The sequence below is a fragment of the Schistocerca gregaria genome, chromosome 9 (genome assembly GCF_023897955.1).
Source record: "Schistocerca gregaria isolate iqSchGreg1 chromosome 9, iqSchGreg1.2, whole genome shotgun sequence".
NCBI classification, from domain to species: Eukaryota; Metazoa; Arthropoda; class Insecta; order Orthoptera; family Acrididae; genus Schistocerca; species Schistocerca gregaria.
In genome coordinates, this window is record NC_064928.1 from 111,381,292 (window position 1) to 111,401,749 (window position 20,458).

At 40.9% G+C, this 20,458-nt stretch overlaps 1 protein-coding gene across 6 annotated transcripts in view; it reads left to right on the forward strand.

Moving 5' to 3' along the window:
- The window catches only part of LOC126291691 (uncharacterized), a 125,059-nt gene that overhangs the window by 44,972 nt on the left and 59,629 nt on the right, over positions 1-20,458 (forward strand). For all 6 annotated transcript variants that reach the window (XM_049985318.1, XM_049985320.1, XM_049985316.1 and 3 more), the window contains 2 exons: positions 2,496-2,740; positions 17,284-17,417. In XM_049985318.1, the coding sequence (XP_049841275.1) occupies positions 2,510-2,740; positions 17,284-17,417 (365 nt within the window). In that variant the 5' untranslated portion in view covers positions 2,496-2,509. The remainder of the gene's footprint in view (positions 1-2,495; positions 2,741-17,283; positions 17,418-20,458) is intronic.

The window sequence follows — 20,458 nt, forward strand, 5'->3', positions numbered from 1 at the left end:
GGAAAAAAACCTAAACATAATTAATATCCAGTAATGAAATTTTAAGAATATATTTGTCTAGATAACATGTTTAAGTGATTAACATTGCAAGATCATGAACATGAAATGCAGGTACATTAATAACCGATGTAACTGCCACGATGTTGAATGCAAACATGCATGCATTGTGTTGTGCAGATGCTGGATGTCACTTTGTAGGATGGAGTGCCATGTCTGTTGCATTTGTTCGGTCAGTACAGAGAGAGATAATGCTGTTCGTGAATGACACGATGCTGTCCCATATGCGTTGATTGGAGGCAATTCTGGTGATTGAGCAGGCAAAGGAAACGTGTTGGCACTCTCTAGATTATGTTATAGCAGTATCTGGGAGAATGTTCCTCTTGGGGGGGGGGGGGGGGGCAAAAATGGAATGCTGTTGCGAATGGCAGCACAAGAAGTCGAATCATCAGACTGACGTACACATTTGCAGTCAGGGCACATGGTATAACCATTGGAGTGCACCTGCCATCATATGAAATCGCACCCCACACAATAACTCCAGGTGTAGGTCCCATGTGCCTAATACACAGACAGGTTGGTTGCAAATCCTGAACTGGACTGCTTCTAACCAACACTGGCACTGAGACTTAACCAGCTTTCATCCCAAAACAAAAGAGGCCTTCACCTTACCCTCCAATAAGCTCTCAGTTGACACCTCAGAAGTCACAGATAGCAATGGTTTGGGGTCAGTGGATTACACGCTACAGGGCATCTGGCTCGGAGCTGTCCTTGGGGCTCTGTTTTGATTCTATTTCTCTTACTGGTAATTATGATATATTTATCATCACTTTTAGTTGTTTTATGAAGTCGTCCGGGTTGTGGTATGTCCTTATTGCTATCTGTTGTCTCCTGCACTCCCCCTATAGACAAACTATACTGTTTCGTGATTTGGCAAATAGATGGACCTGCTTGGGTAAGTGCTGCAATTGCAGCACATTTTTTTACGGATATCTCCACACTTGGAGCAATACTAGCGATGTCCACACTTGAGTGTCACGAAGGAACTGACGTGCAGGAACCACATGTTATGTATCGCAGCAATGCTTGCTGTTCACTGCAGATATCACATCACAACAGGGAACAACTCAGGTGCACCAAATGCAGTGTCTGTCAGCAAATAGGTAATCAAACATATCAGATAGGTACATAATGTTTACCTACACATCGTTTGTTGGAAACTATTGTATCTCGATGACCACAAACAAAAATCATGGTGTGTACAACTGTTGTACTATTCCTTTGCTTCCTCAATCGTACTCACAGTATTATCTACAGAGAAGTAGATGTCATTTATTGGGTTATTGAAATTAATGAGCAGTAGTGTACTTCTTGGTGTTGCGAATTTTTTTCTTTCAGCTTAGTAACTCATATGCAAACCGTTTACCTCGTTTCTCATGGGATGTACCAATTTTATTGACTGTTGGTAAGATTGTATACATTTGCAGTGAAAAGTTGTCCATAAATTCTTAATTTTTTCTTCTTTGCTCCCAAAGCACTACGGCCATATTTTTTGGCAAGCTGTCCCAGGTTATTATTTTTTAATCGATTATCTTAGTTGTCAGTCGTTCTATGTCCCACAGTTTACGTGAATTATTATAGTATTTTATTCAACTTCAACAACTGTAGCCATATATAATGAAATAATAAGCAACCAATTGCATAGAAGAAATTTAATTTTTTTACCAGTTTTGGGAACTTAGTGCCCTTCTTCAGAAGGTTATGCCTTTTGTATTATTTTCAAATGTCAACAATAAAGTGCATACAGCAAAATGCCATGGTCATGTAGTTCACTCACTTTATTATTGACACACTCAAATAATGCGGTTTAACCTTCTGAAGAAGGGCACTAAGTGCCTGAAATTGACAAGAAATTAAATTTCTTTTACGCAACTGTTTGCGTATTATTTCATTATAATTATGATAATCTTGAATAAATTGCTTTGTCAATCGTTCACTTCACATCACACGTGAAAGCTCCACAGTCTGGCGACAGCTGGTGATGAGGTGTAAACATTGTTTCTTGTTGGCAACTGGGTAGCTCGGACAGGCAACAATTTGCAAAGACTGTGCTGCAGTGCCACCCGAGGCTTATTTTGTATCAGCCTAGTCGAATTGCTCCATGTAGCATGCACCATGCTGGGTTGTTGCCTCAGTGCAATTGTGCTTTGTGCTGAACACAGCTCTTATCACAAGTGGAACTATTTTACATTAATCTTTTCCTCCTCGTAATATTTTTCCTGGTGATGTTAGAATATCAAGGTACTCGTAGACAACAATGTGAGGTTACGGCAGACGAGCGTGTAATAAGCACTGGAAGATGGAATTCTAATTCTGGAACTGCTCAAAATAATGATTCCAAGTTAATTTGTTGTAGGTTACAGTGTGTCTACTTAATAGAAATTGTGATTTAAGAAAGTTTTGTTGAAGTTGTTACATAGGTTCTTTTTGAAATGCAGATCACAAATTCCCTATGGCAACGGCAACTTCTGTACTGCTGCTGCTGCTGTTGGCATGTTGGTGCCAGACGGAGTCCAGTTTTGAGGAGCCATTGCACAGCGATGTGGCTCTCTCAGAGCTGGAGCGTGAGGGGAGAGACCAGTACCAGCAGGCTGTGGAGAGGATATCCATGCCGCAGTCTGGGACCTGCTGGAAGCAAGCTGTTGCCGCCCTTCAAGGCGGCTGCCGGCAGCTCGACGAGAAGGTATGGCAGTCTGCTGGGGGTGACAGTTGGCAAAAGTGAACTTAACCAATAGTTGGACGGCAACAAATAAAGGTTGTGATGTTCCTGTTACCTGATAGGGTACCCTGTAAATTGTGGAAATTGGACCTCTGATAGACACCTTTATAAATGGTGTCTGAGTAACAAGAGTTCATTTTGTTTGGCACGCTGTTTACAGGAAATTTGCACCATCTCCGTTGGCACAGCTGTTTTTTGTGCTGAACTTACATTTAAGAAGTTCCTAACCAGTGCAGACTAGGTCTGAAAGAGAACCCTCAGTCTTTGTTGCTTCCTATTACCTACTGGACTGTGAACTCTCTCCGACAGGTTGTTCTTGTTAATATCCAGCAGAGTTTTGCTCAGTTGTTGAGACTTTTCCTATTTGAGATCTTCTATTTTCAGCATTAGCATAACACAATTCAGATATGAAAAAAATATCTTTGGTGAATAGTTTGCTGCTTTATTTCTTAACTTCTTGATCATTTTGTTGGATAGGTACGATTTTGTAAGCTTATGATTTCAGATGGTTAACTCAAAATGTCACGTTCGCTATTGCTTTTAATAATACAAATGGTGTGCTTTGAATATAATTGCAAAAATGTGATTACCTTATGTGCATCAAGATAACTTGCTTAAGAAATACTTGAGTGAATATTCATGAATTCTCTAGGGTTTATATTTTCAGCTGGGAAATGTGGGAATTTTTTTATCTGGGAAACCCCAGGAATTTTTTAGAATTATGGGAATTTTTCATTGTTTCAGTGTACAGTTAAATTTCTGTAATTTTGATTGGCAAGAACTGGTACTCTAACAAAGAATTTAACTTGAGCTCACTAATGCAGAATAAGATGATAGTAATAAAACATAAATGAGAGGATAACACCAAAATAAAATTTAACAATGAAGGAAAGGATAGATTGCTACGTATTGTATAGAAGGCATATCAAGTTGCAGACGGGCACGATTAAAAGACACTCACATACAGCTTTTGGTCACAGCCGTCATCAGTAAACACACACACACACACACACACACACACACACACACACATACAATGTTAATCGTGCCTGTCTGCAACTTGACATGTCTTTTTTGCGGTAATTAGTAATCTATCTTTTCCTACATTGTTGATATTCCTACCTGGAGTTTCCATTGTTTGAAACTAAAATTTAAGTTGCATAGAAAATGTGCCATGTGCAACAAAAAACAACAATGTTGAGAGCAATATGTGTCAAAGGCTTTAGGATGCAGACTGCGCAATACTTCGTAACTACAACTGCTTTCGATGAGCATGAAATCACAACTGTTGACATTTCTAGCAGGTAGTGATAAAATATTGCAAATGATGGTTCAAGAAGCATTTCCTTTTACGCACGTGGGAATGTGTGATGAAAATTTTGGGCCCAGAAGCCCAGCTGTTTCAAATTATTTAAAATTTGACTGCCACATTTGTGTTTGATATATCTTATAGGTTAAGACATGTCAAAAGTGACAAAGCTTCAAAGTTACTTTTCATATTTATCCTAGTTCTTTCTAGTATATCCTGCTACTGGTGTATGTATTGAGGAGGTGGAGGGGGGGGGGGGGGCATGCCAAGTGTGGTCTAGCCACGCATGTGGACTTGAATCGGCTGCCAGTATGCGCAGAGCAGCATGTGGGGTGCCGTAAGCGCTGGGCTACTTGTAATGCTTGCCAGGAGGAGGAGGCCACATCGCCTCTTGTGTGTTGTTCACCGTATGCCACATAGATTGTGGACAGTTTGTGACTCCAGTGCTTGTGACTTTCCCAAGTTGCGCGATAAGTGTTTTCCACCAAGTGCTGTGGCTACAGGGTGACAAAGCTGGTGCAGTGACGTTATTCAATCCTCAAACCTATGAAAGTTTGGGCTTGCTGTCATTGCACCAGTCATGCAGAAGCTGGTAATCTATAACAAACAGAACATTGCACTGATGGGACAATGTACAGTATTTGCCTCTTACAAGTGAATAGTGTGTTCCATTACCTCTTTATTGGTTGCTAATGCCAGTGTCGAGAACTTGATTGGGATGGATGGATTTCAGGCACTTGGATTTTCTTTCACCGACGCTGTTCACCGTGTGTCCAGTCAGGTACCATATTCTCATTTGGAAACAGTGTGAGGAGTTTTTGGACTTGATATTCGGAAGGTATAGGGTGTGCTACAAATTTTTCTGCTCATATTTTTTTGAAATCCACAGCTTGGCCTCATTTTTGTCGTGGGCGTCCTATTCCTGTCGCCCTGAGAGGTCAAGTGAAAGCAGAATTATTTGCACTTCAATCTCTAGAGGTAGTGCAGTGTGTTACGGCTCGTGAATGGTTGTCTCTGCTGGCTGTAGTTCTGAAACTGTCAGGGAAACTGCCTCTGTGATGATTTCGGAGTGACTGTCAACATGCAGTCATTCATGGATATGTATCCTACCCACACCAGGAGGAACTGTTGGAGAAAGTATCGAGTGGCCTGTACTTTCTAAAATTGATTTGCCTGCAGTGCATCTGCAGATTCCTTTGGATAAAAGAGTCTTGGCAGGTTCTGGTCTGTTTGGTTGCAGGTTAATTATCTGGATATTGTTGTCACAGACTCTTCCATGGCCAGCCACATGAAAAATTTGCTCACTTTGTTTTTTGTCTTATGGTCCGCAGACTTATAGTTTAATTTCGCGAAATCTCAGTGTTTTCAGCTTTGTATTGTTTATTTTGGGTTTGAGGTCTCGTGGGATGGAATTTGCCCTCTGCCAGACCACATCTCTGCTTTCACATCTATGTCTTGCCCCTTGTCCATGGAGCAGCTTCGGGCCTTCCAGTGAAGGTAGCCTACTACCATAAATTCTTGCTGGGTGCTGCTGCATTGGCTCAGCCATTGCATGCCTTGTTGTGCAAGAATGTACTTTTTTGCCGGAGCCCGGATTGTGAACATGCTTTTCAAGTGTTGAAATCCACAATACTCTTGGCCTCTTGTGTAGCTATGTTCTCTCTGGATCAGCACATCTTTTTGGCAACTGACACCTGACAGTATGGCCTTGGTGCTGTCTAGTGCACCAATATGTTGTTGGCTCTGAACAACCTGTTGTTTTTGGCTTTAAATCTTTCTCCCTGTGGCCCAGAAACATTACTCTCAGGTGGAAAAAGAGGCTCTTGCCATAATCTATGCTCTTCAGGAATTACAAATTTTTGTGTGGCTCCAAGTTTCGCTTTATTACTGACTATAAACCCTTAGTTTCCTTGCCTGACAAGGCAGCACACTGCCTACAAAGCTGAATACTGTTCTCGTCTTGCTACAATTATGAAATCTATTTTTTGACCAACATCTAAACATGCCAGTGCAGAGGCCTTGTCCCTGCCTTCTTTCATCATGTGAACAGCCATCTGATGATGAACTTCCCAGTTCGAAAACGGTAATGGCGCTATTTACCTAAATAAATAGCAGTATTAATAGTGGCTGGTTGCTGTTTTCTTCTTTATAAGAATTAACGTACATTAATATAAATCACAAATTTTAAAATACTTAATATTTAAAAGTGCAGTGAAATTACTGCTTTTGATTGGTATATAGCTCAGCTGAGAGGAAAGAAAAGTCATTGTGATGGTATGCTGTGTCCCCCCCCCCCCCCCCCTCCCATAATTTATTAAAATCTTCTTGACACCATCTTCTTCCTCCTTCTCAGGCTTTTTTTCCCACAAGTTTCAGTAGCTACGAGGAGTATATTTTTGCAGGCATCCATGTTGTTAATACTTAGCTGTACAGAGTGAAATAGGAGGGTGGAGGGAGGAGTTTGCTTAAAAAAAAAAAAAGTGAGTAACGTTTTGATGTTACAAAACTGAATGAGTTTCTTCGTACACTCTGCATAGGTTACAGTTATTTGTTCAGCGATATTTCATTTTCATTTCCTTCCAAAAATTGCTTTTAGTTCAACATAATGAAAAGACTGCTAAACTTTTAACTTTTGGACAAAGACTCCTGACTGTTGGACTACACCTGCATCTGACGTAAGCAGCAATCTGGTGGTTAGTTGGGGGGGGGGGGGGGGCATGGGGTGGTGAGATGGGGGAACAGCAGAGTAGGGGTGGGGGAAGGTGATGTCCTGCTGTGAAAGTGAGCAGGACTATAGTGAAGACAGAACAGGGCTGATAGGTGCAGAGTTGGGCAGCTGTGCTGAGGAGAGGAGAGATGTAGAAAAACTAGTGTTGGTAGGAAAGATCCAGAACTGTGCATGTGCAAACTCTCACTATAACACATCCTTTGTTTTAGTAACATCTGTACAACAATTGGCCATATTGTTGGCTTTGTAGATTAGATAAAATGCTGGTTTTCGCAGTGAATAAGACATCATATGGGGTCTGCTGCTTGCCCGGTTTGGAATATTTTATTGTATGTAACTTGCCAGCCACAGTTCCTTCAGTTATTGGTTAACATAAATAAGGGAAGCTGTGTGTGCCATCCATCTACAGATCTCGTGAACTGTTTATCATTTTAATGCTTTATGTATCATGTTTTCTTAACCCTCAACAGAAAGCCAGCGTGCAGTATCCCCACAGACTGTACTGTAGTGTATAACACTGGTATGGAAACATGGGGCACTGCTGAGGTTGTGAATAGCTGTCAGTTGCATTTATCCAAGTGCGCTCCATGTGTTTTCCTCATTTGTGAACTGGATGTTGACAGGTAAACATCTTCGTTCTCTCTGTTGGGGTTTACTGCACCCAACCTTTCCATGCTTGCTGCCTGGATTTTGAACACTACTGTGCCAGATGTAAGAAACACGTGCTTTGTAGACCTGTAATACTGCATCATAATTTATTATTGCAACTTTCTCATGTAAATAACAGTTGTTGTTTCATAACTGGGCCACTGGTATTTGTCTGTTGTATTATATTATAATTATTTAATTCTAGTGTTTCCATATTATACAAGGTGTACAACTTTACTTCCGCTGTTTTTTCCCCAACATTTAAGGCTTTAATGAAACAAATTGGTTACACGTGTATCATTCAAAGTATTTTCCATTGCTGGCCACTACTTTCTCCCATCTTTCGGGCAGTGTACAAATCCCGCGTTGAAAAAATTGTTCACCTTTCGAAGCGATCCACTAGTCTATCCAATTTGTGACTTCTTCATGAGATCGGAAGTGTTGGTCAGTCAGGCCATGCGCCATTGTTGTAAACAGGTGATAGGCAGTGGGAGCAATGTCTGGAGAATACGGCAGGTGGAGTAGGATTTCCCATTTCAATGTTTCCAAGAACGTTTGGACCTCTTTTGCAACGTGGGGTCGAGCATTGTCGTGCTGCAAAATCACTTTTACCATGCTTCTCGCTGTCTTGCATCTGTTTCTTTTAGTGCTCTGCAAAGACACATTAATTATTTTCAGTAATGAGCTCCTGTGATTGTTTCACTTGGTTTTAACACCTCATAGTACAGGATGCCGAGCTGGTCCCACCAAATGCAGAGCATTATCTTGGAGCCGTGAATATTCGGTTTGTTCACTGACGTGGAAGCATGGCCGGGATATCCCCATGATTTTTTGTGTTCAGGGTTATCGTCCCCGGTCACGATGCGATGCAGAAATACCTTCCGTTTTTTCCTCTGATGCAACTGTTCACGAACACACAAACTCCATTCAATGTCTCTTGGTTCAGTTCATGCAGGACCAAGTTCCTTCTTTCTGAATCATGCCCATAGCCTTGAGATGTTTTGAAATGGCTTGTTATGTCACTCCCACTAATCGTGCCTATTCTTCTTGAGTTTGATGCTGAGTCTGCATCTTCGAAAACATTCTCTCTTCCACTACTATGACGTTAAAATCACCATTCTTGAACATTGAAACCACTCACTACACATTCTTTCACTGAAAGCGTCCTTACCATACGTACTTAAGAGCATTTTATGAGACTCAGCCTCTATTTTCTTCACATTGAAACAAAATAGTAACACCTCCCACAAATTACGAGAATTAGGCTAATAAACTGACATTTTCAATCAAGAACAACTTTATGATGCAGAAACAAATCGACTAATGTTTGAATGAGGTCCAAGCTAACTGCCTGATTCATGCAATCTGTTTCTTTTGGCCGCTATTTACCGTTGTTGCCACCTATAGGCAGACAGCGGAAGTAAAGTTGTACATCTTGTATCATATTTTAGATGTCATTATATGGATGGGAAAGTGCTAAGCTGAAGGAGCTACTGCAAAATTTGGAGAAAGAGGAGGAGGAAGCCAAGAATGTGGAGGATCACCAACTGCACCAGCCGCTACCTGCTAATGATAGGGGTGAGGAGAGTGTGAACAAGACACTCAAATGAGGATACCACTGATGGCGAAACTGACAGCCATTTCAAGTGTGATGACTTCTGTCTCGGAAAGGATGGTGTCACCAAGTGGCCCTCCAGGGGGCCCACAACTCTCTTGTGGATACGTGCATGGCAAGCACAGGACCCCGAGCTCATGCAGGTCTTTTCCTTTCCTGGCTGCATACCTTCCCATTCCCTTTCCCTTCTCCTTTTCCCTCTGTTTGGGAATATGTTTAGCGCCTAGCTCCTGAGACGGATACTTGTGAACAAATGAAGTGGTTCTCTTCTTTTATCTCTACAATATCAAGTATCTGTCCTTACTTTGTCCTGCTCTTTCCTTGATTCTTCTCTTTACCTTCTTCTCCATTCATTTGAGAAATCTTCTCTTCCTTCCCGTGCATGTCTGAAGTCCGAACTGCGCGTAGCCTGTGATGGGGTAATGCAATAATTCCCCGCCACAGATAGACAAGTAGGATACGTACATACACCCTGGTAAAGGCCAATCCCAGGGAGGGGTGATTACCTGAGCTGGTACCTTCCAAAGGTGCCGATTGGTCCCTCCGTCCGTTTCTCGGGCGATCTGACCTGAAGTGTGCACATTCACATGAGGCGGGAGTGCCCTCAGAAAGGGCCCCCATAGGGCAGGAGCATGCCATTGGAGAAGCCGGTAATCATGGAGGATACTTCCGCAATCGTTTTTTCTGCTTCTACAACTTCTGCCCACAAGAGAAAGCTAGATAAATCGCAGCCACAGAAAATTCTTCCATCACTGCAAAGTTCCTAGTTGTTCCTCAGTTTGACAAAGATCTAGACTTCTCAACAGTAAAGCCTTTCATTGTTCAGAAAGTTGTCGACACAATTGCAGGTCCTGTAAAGTCTTGTTCCTGGTTACGAAATGGCACCTTGTTAGAAACAGATGGTGCCCTCCAGGCACAAAAATTGCTTCGAACTACACTGTTACACACCTTCCCTGTCCGGGTGGAAGTGCATCGTACTTTAATTTCTTCACGTGGGGTGGTTTATTATACAAGATCACTCAATGGATTATCAAATGAGGGCATTCAGAAAGACCTGTCTGATCAGGGAGTAATGGCTGTACATTGAGTAATGAAATGGGTTGAAAAGGAATTGGTACCGACCTGCAATTTCTTCTTGACGTTTGACAGAGTTCAACTTCCATCAAGCATTAAAGGGGACTATGAGATAATTTCAGTTCACCCTTACATCCCCCACCCTATGTGTTGCTATCAGTGTCAGAGGTTTAATCATACCAGCCAGTCATGTTCCAGTACGGCCAAATGCGTTACCTGTGGCAAGGATGCCCAGGAGGGTGGGTTCACCCCCATCCCCTCATTGCATCAACTGTGTGGGCGACCACACAGATTCCTCTAGATATTGCCCTATTTTGAAAGATGAATGAATTATTGAGGAAATCTGAGTGACGGAAAAGTAGAAAGCCCACTGTGCACCTGACGGGTAAATACTGCGCTATCCTCACCTTTCCTTGACCTACTAAAGAGGTCTTCATACATCCATATTTAAACTGGATGATGGTGGGACATCAGCTGGTATAATTTTTATTAAAAATGAAACTCCTCCAGCTGCACTTTAGATTTCATATTTACTGCCCACCCTGCATGTGGAGCATGTATTGGTCTCACCGCAGACTTCTAATACTCAGCTGCACACAATTAATATTGTCAAAGTGTTCAGGCCTGAAGATGGTGTTGACGCAATGTCTAAACTAGTAGCCAAATAAATATGAAATCTTAAGCAGAGGATGCCACATTTATTTACAATGACTGCTCCAAGACCACCTCTGGTGTCGGGAGTGCCTATATTATTGACGACACCGCTGTTAGATTTCAGGTTTCTGACCAGTGTTCGGTATTTGTTGCGGAGGTTTACACTGTTCTCCGTACTGTCCAATACATGTGTCGCCATCAGTGGATACAGTATATTATATGCGTGGATTCACTCAGCTCTCTTCTCAACTTCCAAGCTCTGTATCCTGTCCATACTCAGGTTCACTGGATTCAGCACTGCCTCCGCGTGCTCCACTTGGGACGGCATCTCTGTGGCTTTCCTCTGGGTCCCAGGGAATTTTGGTATACGTGGAAACAAGGCAGCCAATATAGTGGCAAAGGCTGCTTGCTGCTCGGCTGCTATTCGCATGGTTCTCTTCGCTGATCTACAGAGTGTTTTATATCGATGTGTTGCTCTTTTATGGCACAAACATTGATATGCACTTCAAGATAATAAATTACGGGACATAAAGACTCTTCCCTGTGCTTGGACCTCTTCCATCCAGCCTCGTTGTCGGGAGAAGGTAATTCTAACTAGACTCCATATTGGGCACTGCCTTTTTAGCCATCAACATCTTTTAAGGGGCGATCTTCGCCCGCTTTGTCCCCACTGCTCTCAATCGTGGACGGTGAGTCACCTTTTACTTCAGTGCCCATTTTTTAATCCACTACATGCTCTTTTAGAGCTGTTGCCTGATATATCTTCCCTATTAGCAGATGATGCGTACTCAGCCAATTACGTCCTTGAGTTTATAAACATTTTGGGGGAAACATCCCCCCCCCCCCCCCCCCCCTTTCAATAGCACAATAGCACTTCCCGAAGATTTCCTTCCGTTTTCAGTTTCCCTCTTTCTTGAGTTCGCTCCCATTGCTGCTGATTTAAATTCCTGTCTTTATCCTTCACTAAGCCACAGAATGGACACTTATGACTGTAGCTGTTTTGCACCCTAAAATCATAATTAATAATAATAATAATAATAATGATGATGATGATGATAATAATCAACATCAACAATGGAGGGGGCCACCAAGTGGGTGAAGAATCCTCCAGGCCCGCAGAAGGTTAAGGTCGGATCTTGGAACATCATCAGAGAAGCTCCTGGACCAAAGAGACATGCAAGGACTCCCAAGGAAGCTCTTAGTCTTTTTGTTACACCAGAGATTGGCCAGATCATCATCATCAACTGAACCAACAAGAAGAAAGACCGAAAACTACAAGACCAGGACAGATAACCTGTACGGGATGATGGACAAACCTGTGGCCGTGGCTCTCCTCAGGCTTCTCTGGCTAACGTCTGTGGATCCGAAGCTGGACAAATGAACCTGGAAAGCTTCTGTGTCGCCAATGAGACTGGTGTTGAGATATTCCCCCTGATGGTGGCTATGACTTGAGCTAGATTTCTCCTGTGTTGTCTCAGGTTTGATGATCTCTGTACCTGACTGGCGTAGTGTGCCCAAGATAAACTTTGTCCAGTCCGTGAAGTCTTCAACTAGTCCAACAAGAACTGCCAGAACAGTACATCCTCGATAGCGATGTAACTCTCAACGAGAAACTGAAGAGTTTCTGGGCCAATGCTGTTTCATTCAATAATCCCACCAAAGTGGGCCAAGTACGGCATAAAGATCTTCGTCATGTGCAACTTTGAGGTTTTCTACACATACTGCAAAGTGGTGTGCATCGGAAAGTAACCTGACGGAGCTTTCCACAACAGCAACTCCCCATCTGATGTGACTGAACACTTCAGAGCCAAGATATTTGGTTTGGGAAGAAACCTAACGATGGACAACTGGTACACCAGTGTTCCACTGGCCATTACACTCCTACCAAGCACAGTATGAGCCTGGTTGGAACAGTCAGGAAAAACAAAAAAGAAATCCCTAAGGTATTCACGCAGACCACTATCCACCTAGTCTGCAGCAGCATGTTCGGATTCAGAACCAGATTACCTTGATGTCCTACATTCCAAAAAAAGGAGGTGGTCATGATTCTTCTCTCCATCTTCCACCTTAAGGCTCATATTGACAGGGGACAAGAAGCAGGCTGAGGTGATTACCTACTACAGTAAGACCAAAGGTAGTATCGACACCGTTCATCAGTTGTGCAGAACTTTCGAAGTGACTGAACTTGCAGAAGATGGCCACTTGGATCTTCTTCTTGCTACTCAATGTCGCTGGAATCAATTCGCAAGTGATCTACATCTGCAACTCACCTCAGACAATCCTTACATGTCCACAGTTCCTCAAAACCCTCGCCCTCACCCTTCTTTGAGGTTAGCTTTACAAACGTGAGCAAGCATTCGGACACCTTCCTAAACTGTTGCAGCAGCACCTCAAAAACTTCGTTCCTATTTCCAGCAGCCAAGTTGTGGCACCTCCTCTGCCAAAAAATGTGAAGAAGAATTCAAGGTGTGGGTTGCGAGGCTGCAAGGACAAAAAGGGGAACTACGCATGTCATGCTTGCGATCAGTGCATTTGTCTTGCCAAACATGTGACCTTCCTTTGTCCCGACTGCGTTCCTGAAGCTGAAGCTGAAGCTGAAGCACCTGCTACCTGACAGGCTCAGATATAGAACTCGGATATTTGATGCATGTTGGGTTCACTATGTAAGCACTAATTTGTTCATTGTAAAATGTCATAAAGATAAAGAAGTTGCTCATTGTAAAATGTTATAAAGCTGTAATAAAGAGTGAAAAAGAAATGAAATGTAAAACAAAAGGTAGCAGAGGTCGTATACAGAAAATCAATAAGGCAGGATAGTTTTAGGCATTGGGATGTAGTGCTCCTCACCTTTGTGTTGGTGGTACGGAATCCACCTTTCTAACAGTGGGTTAAGTCAGGTATTGGGGATCAGCCCAGCAGTTGCCAAAACAGTTCGGAGAGCTGACCTAAAGGCACACTTTGCCTGGCAAGTGTGCCAGTTTGAAGGTTACAGATTCAATCTTTGTCCAGCTCGTCTCTGTCTCGCAAGTTAGTGCGCTGTGATTTAAGCTGTAAGAGTATGTATGCAGACTAAATGACTTAAGATAATTTAACACTTGCAATACCAACACATTTTCCATAACTTGTAATACTAAGGTTAGGTTACTTCGTGCCTGCCACAAAATAACTAATGTAAAATTTTATTAACTATATTCTTTTTAAATAGTTGCTGATGCATAAGTAGAGTGCAGAATCTGAAAATATCTGTCAGCACAATCTTAGCAATACCCACGCATTTTCTGTAATGTGCACACTGAGGAGAAGGTATACTTTATAACCATAAAAACTTTTTTTAAAAAACAATTATGGAATCTGGTATGTGATAATGATATTAAAAACAACAAATACCTTTTTGGAAAATTTTGAAATATAAAGTAAATGACTAAACTACACTATGTTTGAAAGGTAGGTGTAAAATACCCTCTCCCTTGATATTGCAAAGGTTAATTGTATACCAATTTGGGGGGGGGGGGGGGGGGGAGGGGGACTTCGAAGTTGGGCTGGAGTTGAAGAAAGAGCTTGCCACAACATGTAACCAGTTGTTTTGAAAAAAGGACTGGCTGCAATAAAACGTTCATTGTGCTCAGTTAGTGGAAGAAATCTAACAGGCTACATGACTTTCCACTCTCCGTGCTCTTAATCAGTTTTTAATCAACTGCATCTTTCATAACTGCAATAAGAGATTGTACTGCCAGCCTCATGCATGTGCCTGTGCCTGTGCCTGTACCTGTACTTAACTCTGAATCATTCTCAGTGCCCTTCTCCATTTTATCCATATGTCTGTGGAAGAAACTGCCCATAAACTTACATCTGATCCAAAGCTGTGCTGCATTCAAGCTTCTTGTGCTAACATTTTCTTAGCTTCCATATCAGCAGATCACAACTATTTTTGTTGTTTCCAGGACCTATAACTTTGTCAGTTCTTCCCCAGATTTCTTCAAGTGTGTGAACTTCTGTTTCTTCTAGATTTGTCCTTTTATTTTCAGTTTATATAATTACTAAAGTAATGAGCATAGGTATTACAATAATGTCCATCCTGTTAACATCAAATTTTTACTGAATGATTATTGGGACTGAGAGACACAGTAAAAGCAACAAATTAATAAAGTCTGTTGTAGTAATTAATCGATTGAGAGAAAATTAGAAAATAATACGGTACAGTTAGAAGATATAGAAGTAGATAGGGATTATTGTTGTTGTTACTTATGTGCTATGCAAATTGCATTGAGACCTGCAAACTGATTTTCTGAGGATTCCTGCTTACATGCAAGAGATTATTCAGAAGGCCTAATCTTGCCAGGCAAATAAATGAATAGAGAATTACAGAAATTGTTGATGTCCTATATTTTAATAATTGATATTCATTCTGGGCTTAAATGAAGCTGCATTTAAGATTGTTCCTTCAAGATGACCCAAGGAAAAAGTTAAATAAATTAAAAAACAACCAGTATTCAACAGGTAATTATAATGGAGTATGTTCTGTTCTGCATTTGAGACTTTAATAGTTCAAAGGCTTTTATGTTCATGAGATGGTAATCGTAAAAATTCTCGTATCTAGTAAGCATAGCACAGTGTAGCAGGTCCGCATGAATTCGGCAATACAAAAATAACATGTTGGCTTCACTGGTCCCCAGAAAGTGTTTGCAAACCCCATTGAGTTGGTGTAATTAGCAATATGTGGTGTTATGTCATGCAAAACACGCAGTTCAAGTTTCAGATTTTAATTGAACACTGTTAAAAATCAAATTTCATTGGGTCACTACAACATGATAAGTACATAAATACGGAGTATATAAAGGAAATCCCTCTGCTCAAGAAACTAAACATATGTCTTTTGTGCTACTTGAGAACTGCCTAGTGACTACAGCAACATTTTGTTAATACTGTTATGATATGTGAAACTTGTTTGGTACACATACTTCCATTCCTCAATGCCTTGTAAGATATTTTCAGACACGTCAGTTATAGCACAAGTAATATGCCAATACAAGCCATCAGACAGCTGTTAAGTTAACTCACGGTACATGTAAACATAGATTTAACAAGCCACATGTTCTTACCCTGAGCCACCCCAAATCTTCCCATTTATGTGGTTTGTGATTGATGAAATAAACAACATTTATGAAGAACACCAAACACGAGACAAGAATGAACTTTGTTGTTCACACGTCCTGAAATTGGTGATCAGAAAAGTATGCAGAGCTGTGACACATCCATTTTCAGTGTAGAATTATAGTAGTTGAAGGCAGTTATTGAAGAAAAAAAGTTTAAAATTAAACTAGTTTTCTTCCAATAAACTACCCCTATCCTGTGCAGTTCAGGGTGTGGCTGTTAAATCTGGACAAATTTAGATTTGTATTTCGTGGCTGAGATGTTATGGACAGGTGTACAACCGAAAAGTTGCGATTATCAATTCTTCACACTGGGCCACTGAAGTAGTTAAATTTTTCAAGTACCCAAGATCAACTGTTTACGATATTGTGGCCAAGTATAATGCTTTGGATAAGTGTGGGGAAAGTTCCACTAACCCGACGAGGAAACCTCGTTTGAGGAAACGTGTGTCACGTAATGCAGCAGTCTTCTAAAAGGCTCAGGCACTGATTTCGGAGAACCCGAGGCAATCACTGAAGAAATTGACATCAGTATTGAACGTCAGTGAGCGAACAATGTGTTGGATGGCAGAGGAGAACCTCATACGAGCCATTTAGTCCAAAACTGACTCTCGGACAATGTTGAAATGTTCCTGTCAAAGGAGTTCTGGCTCCCAAATAGCGTAGATTTGAATTCCCTCTAATAATATGTTTGGGGCATAGTCGAAAGAGTTACCAGTAAGATGAGGCACCCTAGTGTTCCATCTCTATGCACTGCTATTGAAGCAGCATTCGTGAATATGTACAGCGCTGTTTTAAAGTGTGTGTGCAGTCGGTTAAGGACAAGATTGGAGATGGTCATTGTGGCTGAAGAGGTTAGATCAAGTAATGTTATTCTTGAAAGTTACCACTACTTATATTTAAAAGGATTTTCATTTTAATTTGTATTTTGTTTTAATAAATTTGGTTTTAAACAAATAGTTTCATTTGTCCGGATTTAGTGCCGCATCCTGTAATGCTGTAGATTTACTTATAAATAAAAAAAGAACAGTGCAAAAATGCAGTTGTCTAAGATTGAAGTAGGCTATACTGTTCGTACGGTTTCTGTAGGTGAATTTTATTGTGCTATCGTAATTGTAACTTGCATAATGAATTGAAAAGTAGGAAAATTTGTTGATGTATAAAATTGTGATGGAACCATTCTGATCTGCGTTTTCTATGGTTTCGTCAAATATTTCTAGTTGAGTGCTGTGATGGCTCTCTGTTGTTGTTGTTGTTGTTGTTGTTGTTGTTGTTTATTATTATTATTTTCCTTTGGAAATGAGAATTCTTTGGTTTTTATGGTTGCAGACCCATGGTGATCTGGCTCTGCGATTTTCTGACTGTTTCCTGGAGATGTCGGGGCTCGAGAAGCATAACTGCCATTTTGAAGACAAAGCGTGCCTGCGTGAAATGAACCAGACTGCATTTGATACTTACTCAAAGTAGGTTTGACTAATAGTTGCTTCATGATGCAAGGTCTTTAAAATATCAGACTGAATTAAAATTACTGCTGAGTAATGTGCAACATTTGTTGCTAGTATTGAATATAGGTAGCAAAAGTTAAATTACTTTAAAGGTTATTCATCTTTTCTATGTGCCAGGTAAGTGAAGTGGACAATTTTTTGTTATTATCTCTAGCACTTTTATAAATATGTCATCTGATATCTTGCAAATCAAATGAGTGGTTTCAGTAATTTGTGAGGAAATTTTAGCAAATTTCTCATTTCTATCTGTGTAAAAGCAAATACTAAAACATTTTTGTTGCAAAGTGTCTGTCTTGATAATAAGTAAATTGTACAATAATGCGATCATAATAACAAAGTGGCTGACACTTGAGCGTAGAAGGGAGGGGGGGGGGGGGCATGTTGGTTTGCTGTTACATGGAAGTGCAGTATGGCTGTGGTAGCAGCAGTCGTAGGGTCCTGTACTGGCAGGTGGACGCAGCTGGCTGAACACACTGACAGACTGGTACACATGTGGCTAGATACTGGTTCCATGCGCTCACTGTTGCGGAAGGTGCAGCCTTTTCGTTTCACTCGTAGCCATTTGAAACAGGGCAATGGCCGGGGTCTGGCTTAATCGTCAGAAAATCTTGACAACACAAAAGTCAGTCGAGCCAGGACTGGCCCCCAGGGCACTGACATCCAGAACGGTGTCACGGAAGACTTGGTGCTGCTGAGGGTTGCTGACCGCGTCAGGGCGATGACTGGCTGCAACCTGTGTCAGTGGCTTGTGGTCCGATTTTGGCACTCGTAGTCTGACATCACGGGAGCTGATCGGGCAGTTAAATGGTGCGCCTGTACCCTTGTTGCAGTCCAGAGCTAAAATTTCTCCTCAGAGTTCTCCTATGGTTTTAAACTATATAATCTCTTCCTTTCTGTTAAGAAAATTATCCCTCAAATATTGGCTGAAACATAGTTACTTTTTTAATTGTAATTATATACACTTCTTATTTCCATTTTTGGTGCCATTTTATCTTTTCCAGCATTTACACTTCTTTTCCTTCTTGATCACACTAACAATTGGCTCACACCGTAGTCTCTGTGTTCCTCACATGCCTGCTCTTCCCTTCCACTCACTTTCTGGGTCCACTAGCAGCTACATCGTGAAATGGGAGAGGAATGGGGTTCAGGAGCGGTATCTCACATGTGTAAACTCACTTGCTTTCCTGCTTAATACTTATGTGTTGAAATTCTCATACCACACATTCTACAATCATATATTTCCAAATATCTAGTAAGTAACAAGAGTACATTAGAAAAATTCCTGTAAATCAAGTTATGGTGCATCCTCCATTTCACCCTGCTCTCTGGCACTAACCACAGGAAAAACAGGAGATCCTTGAACCTGTATAAGTCTTACGTAATCTGTGCGTGTATTGTTCTGTCCCTTATCATCGTGAACTAACTGAGCATGAAAATTGTTTAAATAGAAAGGAGTCGGCAGTGGTATTTCCAAAGTCTAAATCTTAACTCTGTTCTTAGGACAGAACTCTGCAATCAGTACAATTCACCGACTTCATCCTCACAATACATAAAAAAATGTGCACAATACTTCACCATAATCGTAAATCTCATCATAATCATAATTCTATCTTCGAATTGACAGAAGAGATAGAAAAGATACAACAGAAGAGATAGAAAAGATACAACGAAGAGTAGTGCTTTCCGTCAGGAGATTGTTTCATCTGAACACGAACGTTACCGAGGTGCTCAACGAAATCCATTGGCAAATGTTAAAGAGAGGCAATGTGCATCGCAGAGAGGTTTACTATTGACATTTTGAGAAAGCACTTTCCAGGAAGAGTCGGCCAGCATATTACTTCCTTCCACATGCATCTCACATAATGGCCATCACGAAAAAATTTGAGAAATTACAGCCAGTACGTAGGCTTACTGACAATCGTTCTTCCCACATGCCATTTGCGAATGGAACAGGGTAGGGGACATCAGGTAGTGGTACCAGAAGTACCATCCACCACACACTGTTAGGGAAGTTTCTGGGTTTCTCTTCAAAATGACATATGTGCAATATTTGGTTAATGTGCAATAAATAATTGAAAGTGTTCCCGGACTTTATGTACACTCAGTATTTCAGAATTTTAGAGTAACTTTTTAAAGATAAAATAGGGTACAGTGCAGTTACCAGAATGAAGACTAAATCTGTTTAACATCAGGACAGATGTTTTATTACATGAGAGCAGTATGTCTCATTGCATATCATATGATAAACCTTTAAAAAAAACTAGGCGAAATAGCAAGAATTGTTTGAAAATAAGCACGACACTCGATGGAAATCATTATTACAGTCAACATGCCGCTGTGCTCACACTCTGATGAAGGTATATAGAAGACCTATTTGAAGACTTAGAGAAAAGTGATTAATTATGACAAATTGCACTACATGAACAGAATGAGGAGTTTTAAAGCAAAACTAGGGCAAAATAATAGAGTGGGAAATTTGAGTATGGTCGTATGTTTGTCAAATGTGTGAACCATAGCTACTTGCTCATGGAAGAGTCAGTACATAGTTTATAGAAAGCTGATAAGAATATTTATAAACAAAGAATTTGTAAAAGATTGAAAAATAGAGTATAAACATAAATAACACTTCACAGTAAGAAATTCTCAACGTCTGTGAGGAACTCCTGTACAGTATAGAAACAGTTTGCAGAAAGAAACCTGTCAGATTGGTTTTTAATACTTCGGGTTTATCACTCAATTGTTTCAGATCTGCTGGAAACCTTTTGAAACCAGGAAGCGCTGAGTAGTGCACACCTTTCTGTACAGTGATTATGGAAGCGTTATCAAAGTGCATATCGTTTTTCTATCTCGTGTTTACTGAATTAATATTGCAGTTTCTTCTAAATGTGTCATTGTTAACAACAAATCCCAAGATGGAACATCTTGTAATTTTACTGGACATATTTATGGATCACATGGTATAATTATGCATATGTCTTTCGAAGCCAAGGCGCGGAAGG